This window comes from Oratosquilla oratoria, chromosome 22 (genome assembly GCF_046742065.1).
Source record: "Oratosquilla oratoria isolate Oo_2021 chromosome 22, ASM4674206v1, whole genome shotgun sequence".
Taxonomy (NCBI): Eukaryota; Metazoa; Arthropoda; class Malacostraca; order Stomatopoda; family Squillidae; genus Oratosquilla; species Oratosquilla oratoria.
In genome coordinates this window covers 6,639,817-6,652,316 of record NC_134798.1, presented here as the reverse complement: position 1 = coordinate 6,652,316, position 12,500 = coordinate 6,639,817, and the positions used below count along the sequence as shown (strand labels likewise).

General features: G+C 45.2%; 1 protein-coding gene across 3 annotated transcripts in view; it reads left to right on the top strand.

Moving 5' to 3' along the window:
* The window catches only part of LOC143037414 (cytohesin-1-like), a 228,158-nt gene that overhangs the window by 192,135 nt on the left and 23,523 nt on the right, over positions 1-12,500 (top strand). For all 3 annotated transcript variants that reach the window (XM_076205564.1, XM_076205563.1, XM_076205562.1), the window contains exon 2: positions 6,221-6,285. In XM_076205564.1, the coding sequence (XP_076061679.1) occupies positions 6,221-6,285 (65 nt within the window). The remainder of the gene's footprint in view (positions 1-6,220; positions 6,286-12,500) is intronic.

Sequence of the window (12,500 nt, the reverse complement as noted above, 5' to 3'; positions counted from 1 at the left end):
GCGAGTATTCGCTTCGAGCCAATAATCTACATGAGCTTCCCCCTCCCCAATACAAAATGGCGGACACTCGAGATATTAATTATTCGGAATTTCCTCTTTTCTCTCTCGTTCTGTGCGCGCGCGCGCGTGTGTGTGTGTGTAGGGGTGTACTGTATGCTGTTATGTCTGTAAAGATGATATTTATGAGTGTGTGTGTGTTTGTTTTGTACACGTACTCTAGGGGACGGCTTGTAATGTACGTAATATTTTTTACCTCTTTTGATCTAACTTGGCTTGCATATGTTTTTCCTAAAATCAAGCTATTTTTATTTTAGATTGACGTTCAGTTCTGAAATGATTTTAAGTTTTAAGAACGTAGCATAACATAAGAACGGGGAAGACTGCAAGAGACCATAAGACCTACATTAGGCAGTCCCATGTCCATTACTACCTACTATCCGTTTTCATAAATTTATCTCTTCTCAACAACCATTTATTTCAGCGCTTACTTCATGGCTACTAAGTCTATTCCATTCGTTAATCAGTGTTGGTAAACACCACATAGCCGCCATTTTGTACTAAATATAGTAACCAGATTTATCCTTTGGTTGTGTGTGTGGGAGGGAATCGTCCACAAATACTGTATATCTGTGGTGAAGAATGCGGGGGGGGGGGGTCGTAGTCTTTGGGATTACCTCCGCGTTCGAACCTTTGGCTGAAAGCTTAGCATTTTACTCTTTTAAAATTTCATTGAGTATATTATAATATCTTTGTTCATACTATGGATTATAGAAATAAGCTAGAAATATTTTTTCTTTTGTTTACCACGTAGACCGAGGCAGCGTAATGTTTTCTTTGAAAGCGTTATGACGTCATGTCGCTTTCTCCGTTTTCCATTTATCTTATCGTCCCCTTATCGCGATCCAAGGGGCGCAAGTGTTGGCACCTTTAGTCTTTTCTGTCGTAGTGAAGCAGGACGACGTTTAGGATTGTAGTCCCCGATAGATGAAAAAAAATCAACGAAAAGTGACAAATCAAGATGCACATGCATCTGATTCCACAGGAACCGTCGGCCATCTTCTACGTGGTGAGTGGATTTGAAAGAATCTGGATGTTTTATAGAAATGTTAGTCTATATAATAGAGCTTAGGACGGTACTCGTGTTAATAAAATTGGTCTATTTTATTTTATCTTATTTCATTTTTTATTCTTTGTGATTTTTTGAGTCCCCCGGGTAACTTGATATGGTTTGACCATCAATGGGGGTACAACAGGAATAGATAGAATAATAGCCAATCGGCAGTCGAGAAAAGGAGCATCCGGTAGGGAAAAGAGCTTTGCTGCGATCAAGTTGTATAGCAACTGCAGAGGGAAATAAATCCTTCCTTTCCTTGTGGTTCTTACCTTTTCCTTTTTGGCTGTCGCCAAGCGATTTTATTTGTCTTTTTTTGGCACCCAATGATGTTTTGTAACATGCTATAGTATTAGATGGATTTGTTTTTTATTATCATTTTATTAATTCTATTTATTATTATTATTATTATTATTATCAATATTGTTTTCTATTATTTTATTTATTTAATATACTTATTTATTTTCATGTATTTATCTGTTTACGTTATTTTAATTTGTTTTTTATTCATTTGTTATTTTCATTTCATCATTTTATTTATTTAATTATTTTTGTTCTTTTTTCGTACTTATTTATTTCAGTTTTATCTTTTTTATTTATTTATTTGATTTTTATAATTCTTATTTATATTTTATTTTTTTCATTTTTATTATATAATACATATAATATAATTTTTTCTTTCTTTTTGTACGTGCGTGATCGTGTGTAGGATTGAACGAATTCTGTTGCACCTGCGGGTTGGTCACTTTCCAGACGTGTTTGCCAAATTGGAAAGCAGTCGCAGCCACTGTTTACCTTCTTACCGAGAGAGGGGGGGGGGGTCTTCGATGGTCATGCTCCCATGGGCCGAAGACGTTAGTCACAAGCCCAAAGGCACGACCTCCCTGACGTCGACGCTCTCGAAGTAAGGGAGTCCCGTTACACCTGCAGGTGTTGACGTGAAGGTGTTTTCAGCACGGTGCAGGTGGCGGGGGTTCTATTGACCTGGAATGATTCTCACACCTCCTCCTCCTCCTCCTCCTCCTCTCCTTCCTGCTCCTCTTCCTGCTCCTTCTCCTCCTCCTCTTTCTCCTTCTTCTCCTCTTCCCTCTTCTTCATCCTCCTTTTCTTCTTCTTCCTTCTCTTCCTCCACCTCCTCTTCCTCCTCCTCCTCTTCCTCCTCCTCTTCCTCCTCCTCCTCTTCCTTCTCCTCTTCCTCCGCCTCCTCTTCTTCCTCCTCCTCCTCTTCCACCTCCTCCTCTTCCTCCTCAACCTCCTCCTCACCCCCCAGTGAAACATCCTTGAGATAGTTTTTAATATCTTAGGAAATATCAACTATAGATAGCCCATATCTTGTGACTGTACCCCAATCCCCCTTCTCTCCCTCCCTCCTTCCCTCCCACCACTGCTTCGCCTGAGACGACGTCCCCTAAATTAAATTAAATCGTCTGACGTCATCTTAGCGAGGAGGTTGATGATATTGTCCGACGTCTGAACCGGGTCTTGGGGTCTCGATCGAACGTTACACCGATTCAGGGCAGGGTCCGCGCCCCCCACCCTCTCTCAGTTCTCATCCTTTGGCGTTTACCATGAGTTCTGAAGAGGAAAACTTGGTGTCTCCAGATTTCGATCCATCGGAAAATGACCACCTGGAGCAACGGATGGATAACACAGATTGGGAGGCCATGCACACCGCTTTCCTCTCGTAGTCCTGGCTTTGCATATTAATTTATCGCATCTTAGCTAGCCCTACATATTTTCGATTTAGTCTAAATGCCCAATATCCTGTGGTTAATGCGAATTCATCAAAGACCGAGTTATTAAATAGTTATTAGATAGCGTGCGGCACTCGACACAATCACAATACATGAAGAATAAACACAACCTCTGACGTCTCTGTGAGGCAAGTGGCGCCACGAGTAGATTTGATGAGAATGGCTGAAGCAGACGACGTTTTGGGAATAGGGTCTAGTACGGCACGCCAGGCGATATTATTCACTAGAACAGGTTGCGGACGGGGGTTGGGGGTTAGAGGGGGGTTACCGGGGTGGGGTGGGGGCTTGGTAAGTTCTCACCCGCAAGGCGGGCCGACTTGATTCTCTGGTTTTCCTGGCGTCGGCGCCGACAGGGAGTTGGGGGAGGGGGGAAGAGGAAGGGGAAGGGGGGGGGGGTTGCTGTCGTTATGGCCGTGGGGGGGAAGGGTGAGGAGGTTGGGGGGGTGTTCGATTTGTTACCTTTGAGTTATTTGTGTGTACCTTTGTTAAACATTGATTTATTTGTTCATTTGTCCATTTACTTTTTTTTTCGCTTATTTATGTATTTATACTCGTATAGTGTTCAGTATTTATATATTTTGTTTATTTATTTGTTTATTTGTTTATGGACACGTCCTGTGAGCCTTGTTATATGCGATACAAATATAAGCATTGTTTTTTATGTTTAACTATCTGAAAACTTACGTATATTTGTTTATAAAATTGTATTGATGCCGCCCATTATCATCATCACTATTATTGCCAATGCTTTACTGACGCTTCTAAGTTCCTTGTCAGTGCAATAGTAGTATTGGTGAGTGTGTGATTGTAGGACTTGTGTGTGTGTGTGTGTGACTGTACGAAAGGGCTTCTCTCTCTCTCTCTCTCTCTCTCTCTCTCTCTCTCTCTCTCTCTCTCTCTCTCTCTCTCTCTCTCTCTCTCTCTCTCTCTCTCTCTCTCTCTCTCTCTCTCTCTCTCTCTCTCTCTCTCTCTCTCTCTCTCTCTCTCTCTCTCTCTCTCTCTCTCTCTCTCTCTCTCTCTCTCTCTCTCTCTCTCTCTCTCTCTCTCTCTCCTGCCATGAATATTGTACCATACTGATGCAGTATAGTACCGGATATGGTGCTTCGCCACATCGGAACTGGGCCAGCCACTCGGCTAGCCAACCAGCGGGCGGGCCATCGCGGGTTGTCACCATCACCACTCCGTCCGCCATTGCCACCACTGCTCTACCAGGGTTGGAAGGTGTGTGCGTGTGTGCGTGTGTGTTGTGTGTGTGTGTGTGTGTGTGTGTGTGTGTGTGTGTGTGTGTGTGTGTGTGTTTTGGGGGAGGTGGCGACAGGACGGTAGCATTGCACGCTCGTCAAATGTGTTGACAGGGCTGCAGAACCTGTTCATAGACTTGTTTCGCCAGTGTGAGAGGGAGGAGGAAGGAAGGAAGGGAGAAAGGAGGGGGGAGTGTAAGAGAGGGAGGAATGGGGAAATGGTGAGGGAAAAGATGGAAGAGAGAGAGGGTGAGGGGAGGATATGTGGCACGGAGTGCCCTAGGCCGTATGGCACGGTTTGGCACTTCGTGTGGCACGGGAGTGCCATTGTGTCGGGAGTCCCGTGTCAGACGAGGATGTAACGTTACGGATGAAACTCGTCATCGGTGACATTTCACACACATCAGTCACCGACATATTTTGTCCGCTGACAAGTTTTCGTCCGTTGTATTATCACGCCGTGACTCACCGCGGTTTTGGATCACGTGTTGAATTCGTGATCAACATATAATTACCCTCCTGGATGAGAGCTCAGAGCTCGTATATGCCCGTTATGCTGTGAACTTACTCGTACACACACACACGCACACACACACACACACACACACACACACACACACACACACACACACACACACACACATCCTTCCCCACTAGAGATGAAGTGCCAGCTCGCAATGTAGCGATGCTGAAATTATTTCATCCCTGGACGGGAATCGAACTCGGACCTCTGGATTAGCGGTTGCATGTTGCATACTGTACTACTGCGCCGTCCAGTCGTACCCATTCGCATGTGACGTCCCAGCTCCAAGTGTCACGTCGGTGTCCACGTGTGTTCAGGCAGGCCGCGTGACGTGATCAGCTCCGTGTTGTGCCCTTTGATCACACAGATACGCTATACTTCTATCTCTCCTCCTCCTCCTCACCGTCCTTTCCCTCCTCCTCCTCCTCCTCCTACATAGTTCGTAGAACATCTTGCATCAATTTAAAAAAGATGCTGTTGTTGTTTTTGGTTGTGTTATTGAGGGTGGTTATGTTATTGTTGTTGTTGTTAGTGTATGTACAGGACAAGGAGGTACCAGTCCCGTATTGAGGAAGGAAGGGAGATAAGTTATAATGGGGGGAATCACGGTGTAGTGTGGGGGGGGTGTTTAGGGTGAATGGGTGACTGTATGTACCGTTGAATGGGACGCTCTATGGGGCAGGTCAACGCTCTGTAGAGAGGAAGTTTGTGGTGAACGGACAATACCCCAACGGACAAAACCCCAATCTGTAGGGTAGGTTATGTTATGTCATGTCCTCCCCCCAACCCAATTTTCCTATTGGGGTTTTGCCTGCTATGCAGATTGGGGTTTTGCCCGTTAAGGTTTTGTCATGTGTTCGGTTTAACAAAAAAATTGTCTTGAAGACTTAGTTCATAAAATGTTAAATGTGTGCACTGTCATTTCCGATATTCCTCCAAATTAAACATTAGAAATAATAATGCTAGTAATAATAACAATAATAGTAATAATGATGGTAGTAGGAATGATAATGATAATAATGATAACAACAAGGTTGGGTTCGTAACCTTCAACATGAGAACAGCTGTAGATGAGAAAAAAGAATTGCGTGTGTGTGTATTGTGTGTGTGTGTGTACGCACGCGTGCGCACACACACGTAATGAAACGCACTAACATGCGCACCTGCGCATGTGTCTTGGCATGTGGCGCAGATAACGCGGTGACGATACATAGAAATTCCCAATCCGACTTCTCTCTCTTATCGTTCAGTACGAAATAATTCGATATGTGTTTCCACGAATGTTTATCGATTTCCCAAGAGTTATGACAAGTCCTCGTTTGATGTCAGAGTCGGAAATTAATTAGTCATTTTGTGTTGGAGTAATTGAATATTTGCCTTTGTAGACATGAATATTTTAGACAGCGTTCTTTGTTCGTGTGTGTGGGGGAGAGAGAGAAAGAGAGAGAGAGAGAGAGAAAGAAAGAGAGCGAGAGAGAGATAGAGAATAGACACGAGTGTACATACATTTGCTGGTCTGGGCAGCGGCCACCGCCGCCCACGTAATCTCTGTTTTTCAGTTTCGCTAACAAGTTTTTTTCTTTTGTTTCAGCAACTTAAAGATGAGATCGCTGAGGTGGCCACCGAGATGGAGACCCTCGACACGGGGGAGGACAGGTAAGCTCCCGAGAACTCCTGAAGCAGCAGTAGTAGTAGTAGTAGTAGTAATAGTAATAGTTAAAAATATATAACATTAAAGATAGCGATAGTTGTTTGTAGTCCTTCAGCCACTTATTAGACTATTTTCTTCAGTTTAGAGGACGGAGTGGTACCCAAAACGGAGTCTATCGACCTAGTCTTCCTCTTGGCCCAGTTTCCTCCCTCAGCTGAATAGAATAGTATAGCATTAGCCAGAATAAATACAGCCAATGATCTCGTAGCGAGTGGCACAATCACACTGTCCACACAGTGACAAGGGTGATTGAAATGATAAGGAACCTGGTCATATATTTGTGTGTTGGTGCAGTCCACGAACAGGACCATTTGAGTGGCTCTGTTCATCTGGCAGTGTGTAAGGCATGTTGCTATAGTTAATGTTATTGCGAAAAGTTGGAAAATTGTTTAGCCTTTTTGGTGACTGATTTTATGTTTTCCAACAAGTTTTGTATGTTATTATTATATTGTGTAGAGGCTTCCTTAAAACGAATAAAACCGACTGGCGCTAGCCAGAATAAAATCCGTAAATGTACCAAGTAGGGTGCAAGACACCACATGACTGTCATTGTAAGCCTGGGGGAGGTTAGGGGAGGTGGGGGGTGGGTGAGACGTGGGGGAGTGAGAAGTAAGTGTTGGGGGAAGGGGTGTCGTGGTAGGAGACCAATCTATATATTTTTTCTTTCTTTTTTGCATCATAGCATGTGGGTTATATCACATAGGGGTGGAAGCTCTATTCTATTCCGAATAAAGGGGCGCGACGTTAGCAAGAATAAAACATTTAATGTACGTCGCCATAGCGACAGGGCTTAGAAATGGCTGGAGATTGCATGTTATTGGTCTCTGCATACCAGAGACCCGTATGTAAACATCCCGGAGTTTCACCTACTGGCGTCGAGAACTATACAGACGGTTTTCCTATCTTTTAGTATTATACATTACACCGTAAGTCCTGAATGTGTTGTCAGCGGGGTGCGGGGATTTCAAAGATCTTTGGTCATTATTTTGTTTGTCTAGAGAGTCGTGTGCGTGTGGGGGGTGGGTTGTATGTATGTGCGTGTGTGTGTGTTAAGGAAAATGGGAGCATCAACACAAGCGCTCGCACACGCGCGCGCGCGCGCGCGCACACACACACACACACACACACACACACACACACACACACACACACACACCTACACCCACCCATCCACACACACACACACACCTACACCCATCCATCCACACACACACACACCCCTACACCCATACACACACACACACACACACACACACACACACACACACACACACACACACACACACACACACCTACACCCACCCATCCACACACACACACACACACACGCACATACAACTACACACACACACACACATACAACTACACACACACACACACACATACACCTACACACACACACACACACATACACCTACACACACACACACATACACCTACACACACACACACACACACACACACCTACACACACACACACACACACACATACACCTACACACACATACACCTACACACACACACACACACACACACACACACACACACACACACACACACACACACACACACACACACAGAAAGAGAGAAAGAGAGAGATGGATGAGAGAAAGAGAAAACCACCACAGAGCACAATAGGGATTGATCGCCCATTGTGAGATCGTAATACTTTGGACTCTTCCTTCGTTGTCTCTTCCGCGCTCGCTCTTCCTTCTGCGCCTGCACCGGATATTAACCTGTTCCTCCTCCTGGAGTACCTCCGGAAACCTTGATGGTGACCTCCACCTTCTTCAGGAGTAGCAAGTGATCACCCACGTTTCTACCACGTTTACGTATGAATGTATGCATGTATGTAATGTATGTATATATATACGTGTGTGTGTATGTATATTTACACAAGCGCGCACGCACGCACATGCACACATGCATACTCCAGGGCGACTGCCCAAATCGTGGCCTTGGCGTTGATCACGTGACATGTGTTGTTAGTCTGCCTCGCTGTGATGTTCTTCCTTTTCCTGTGACATGACGGCCGCCGTGGCGTGATGCGATGTGTGATTTAATATCACGTGATTTCGATTTATCTTATGGTGAAATCGACCGTGACCTGGAGGATGGAGACCATATGTGTATGGCATTTCTCTCTCTATCTCTCTATATCTCTCTCTCACCACAGACTGTTAGCCTGTCCTTCTATCTACCAGATGCCCTATCTGCCCTGTCTGACTGTCCGTCTGTTTAGTTCACTGTTACTTTTGGGTCCACCTTCGAACAGTTGTGGGGTTGTTCACTAGTTATGCTTTGATTGTGAGGTCCAAGTGTCGGGCCAGGAGGAGTGTCGTGTCTTTTGCTGTGTCCTCATTTCATATTAACTTATTACAGATTCTCATGTCGTATACAAATTGTTACACACACATACACACACACACACACACACACACACACACACACATATATACATATACATATATATATATATATATATATATATATATATATGTGTGTGTGTGTGTGTGTGTGTGTGTGTGTGTGTGTGCATGTATATATGTAGCCTTGGCTGGCTACCTCCCATATAAAGGAAAACGGACCCTTGGTGTATAGAAAGAATGTATATGTGCTCGCGTGTGTATTTATGTGTATATAGACGTGTACATGTAGGCAATCACGTCAGTGTCCACCTCGCAGGGCTGGTATTTGCAATAGTCCTGCCCGAGGCTTTGTCCTTGTTTTTGCCGAAACCGTTTCTTTGTACTCGGTTCCTCCCGACGGCGTCGTTGACCGACGCGGTATGAGGGCGAAGTTCCTCGGAAGGCCCTTGGAAGGCCTCCTTCCTCCTCCTCCTCCTCCTCCTCCTCACGCTCGAGGTCATGGACGGAGGCTGACTTTGTCAGGAGGTCAGGGGGTCTTGGTGGGTCGTAAGGGACTCGTCCATGTCGTAAGTTTACGACATTTAAGACTTACGACTCCTACAGTCCCCAAAAGGACTGTAGCACGTAACAGTTCCTCCGTCAAGAGATATGTTCAGACCCCATCAGGGGGTTGTGAATCCCGTCGAAAGGTTGGGGATGTGGGGTTGTCTCCTGGTGTAAATTATGGGGTGGTTGGTCACGCTCGTAGGCCTTACGAGATGTGGGGTGGTCATGAAAGCTGGAGGAGTAAGAAGAGAGTGAGAACGAGAAGGAAGAAGAGGAATCAGGCTGACCTTCATCAGCCTTGTAGGGAGCTGCCAGAGACATATATCCCTGGGTCGTAGATTTGCGAGTCATTTACGACCTCGTAACTCTTTGGTATCGTAGATATCCGATGTGAAGACATCCGCTTGCTTCGCAAAAGACGTCACTTTTAGATCACGTCAGGCTCTGTGACGTCACTTTCCATATAGATAGGAATGACGTCATGAGTCTTAAAAAGGTGCTAAGGGACCTTAGGTCACCCAGCGAACGACCTTGAGTAGGAATTGAAGGACGACTCTTTCGAGAGGACTCGAGAGTAGTTAGGCGCACATACCTCCGCGTTGGAGCATTTCCGCAAGTAGCGATGGTTGTGCAAGTCCTCGTGTACAGTCACAATCAGAAGTCTTGATCCACTGTTGTTTTCGTTACGCAGTGTGTGCATAATCTTTTGCCACACTCGCGTTTTTTTTTCACAAAATACTTAGAAGCTGAATGTATTTGGTAAACTGAAACTATAGATGCGGACTTCAAGACTTCTGCGACCGACTGTACCAGAGGAGGCAACCAGAGGCAGGAGGGTCCGTCCGCAGGCGTGCAGGTGGGTAAGCGGGCGTGTGGGCGGATGGGTGTGATGTTTGGAGAAAAAAAAGTCCCATTGTCATAGTAAAATCTCTCTAAGATCCTAACTTCCTTTGTGGTGTACGATTTTATTAATAGATCGATTACTCTCAAGCCCTCGTGAAATAATGAATGCAGTGATCCTTGATGTTCATGAAGGTTAGGTTCCAACACCTCTCGCGAATAGCGAAAAATCGCGGATAATGAACGCGCCCCTTAAAATACATTAGAATGCGCATTTTAATGGTACAAACGGTGGTTTAACGCTTTTATATTGTTCTAAGATATCAATAAATGTTAATACTCCATTTTCATTCAGGTCGGGTTAACTTTGCTTGAGACAATTGTATTATGATGAAAGAAAAACTCCAAATAATTTTCATAATTTGACTCACCGAAGAAATAAGTTCCAAAATTGTCGTAACGTGGGTAACAAACACGGACTCATCCAGGTCAGGTTATTCATCAGTTGCTGTCCACGAATAAAAGGTATGAATGTGAAATATTACGCGTGAATGAAGATGAGTCACTCATGGCTGGGAACCACCGATAGTTGCGGGTGACCGCAAACACCCACGGCTTGGGTGCGAACATCGAACGCGGTGCATAAGTTCGAATTGCACAGGCCAGGTTGGCCACGAAATTTAATAATCCTTCAATGCCCAAAGGGTCCTCTGAATATTATTAAAATCGTTTGGCTGTAGCCAGAACAAAATATTCAAGTGACACAAGGGGCTTCAAGGGATCGTCAAGGTTTTTTTTTCTAGAGGTCCCTCATAAGCTGAATACAATCGTCCGGCGTTAGATAAAAAAATGAATGTGACAGACACTTTAAAGGTTAATCTACCCAATACGGCGATCTTAATTAAGTCAAATAATCTGTCTGTAAACTTGAGCTAATCAAGAAAATCCCAATAGAAAAATTGTGTGTGTGTGTGTGTGTTGTGTGTGTGAGCGCGCGCACGTGTGCTTGGAATAACCATACAAAGCTCTAGCGTCTGGTTACTATTCAGTTAATACAGTACTTGCAAACTGAATAGTGATCACTTGCGTAGTTTAGAAAATGTGCCCACCCCCGATCAATATGGTAATGATTTTTCCAAGTTGTTTTGGTTCGGCCAATGATTTTATTTACTGTAGGGTCCACCCGTTAGCTGACTGAAACCTTCTGTCGATAGACAGGATACAAGTATTCAGAATGTATAATACAACCTATAAAGTATATCATTGTGTTGAAAGGGTTATTACGAGTGATTGTAGGGGGACATATGTAGACCACATACCCCAACGGAGTGCACGGAGAAGCGCCATTATTAAGATGGACGAGGTAACATTATTGATCAAATGGATGAGGTCCGCTCGCGGGGAAGACTGGCACGCGGTGGACCGGGGAAATCCGAATAAAACCGACTGGTAGAGCGAGGACGAAGTGGACCGCGAGAACGGCTGAGTCAGCAAAGCGGACCCCGCGGCGTGTTGTCGTCGTCGTAGTCGGCGGCGGCGGCGGCGGGGGCGGTCCAGCCGCGGGGCCCCGAAGGCCCCAGCTCGAGAATGGGGACGGAGGATGATGATGATGAAAAAAGAAGTAAAAACAGGAAGAAAGAGTTATCAGAAATAGGTCGAAGAAGAGGAATTTGGAGAAGAAAAGAAAGATTTTGAGGAGGAGGGATAATAGCATTAGAGGTAAACATAGCATTAGAGGTAAACATAGCATTAGAGGTAAACATAGCATTAGAGGTAAACATAGCATTAGAGGTAAACACAGAGAAATGCAGGATAAATAGAAGAGTTCTGAAGAAAAAGACAAGGGCGAGAGAAGGAAAAGAAAAGAAAAGAAAAAACGATCCGAATGAAAATCAGGAAAGGAAGAAGAAGGAGGGAGAGAGAGAGAGAGAGAGAGAACTAGGTGAGCACTCGCTCGTCCGTGCGGCAAGAAAGCTTGCACGGTCACGGAGAAGTACACCCACGGTACGTTGCCTCCTCCCTCCTACAGAATCCCTCCCGCTTTCCCTCCTGAGGAAGGACTAAAGGAACCCGTCGTGGGAGGGGACCATTACCCTCCTCATGACAAGGGATAGGAGGATGGGGTAGTGTCTCACGGAGGCTTTGCGTCATGCCTTCGGCAATAGACCCATCGCCTTCAGGAGATTCCTCGTCTCGTGCGGGAGCTGGGCACTCCATCAGGAGGTTCTCGATAGGTCATACCAGTGGCGCTCACTTGGCCAGGTTGGCACTCGCGCTATAGCAGACATATGCCCTAAGGAGGCCGACAGTGGCACACAACCTACAGCAGCTCTTGTAAAGGTAGCAGGGTCTTCCGCACATGACATACTCCCCTCCCATGTCCACAAGCCTTCTCCCCCCACTGC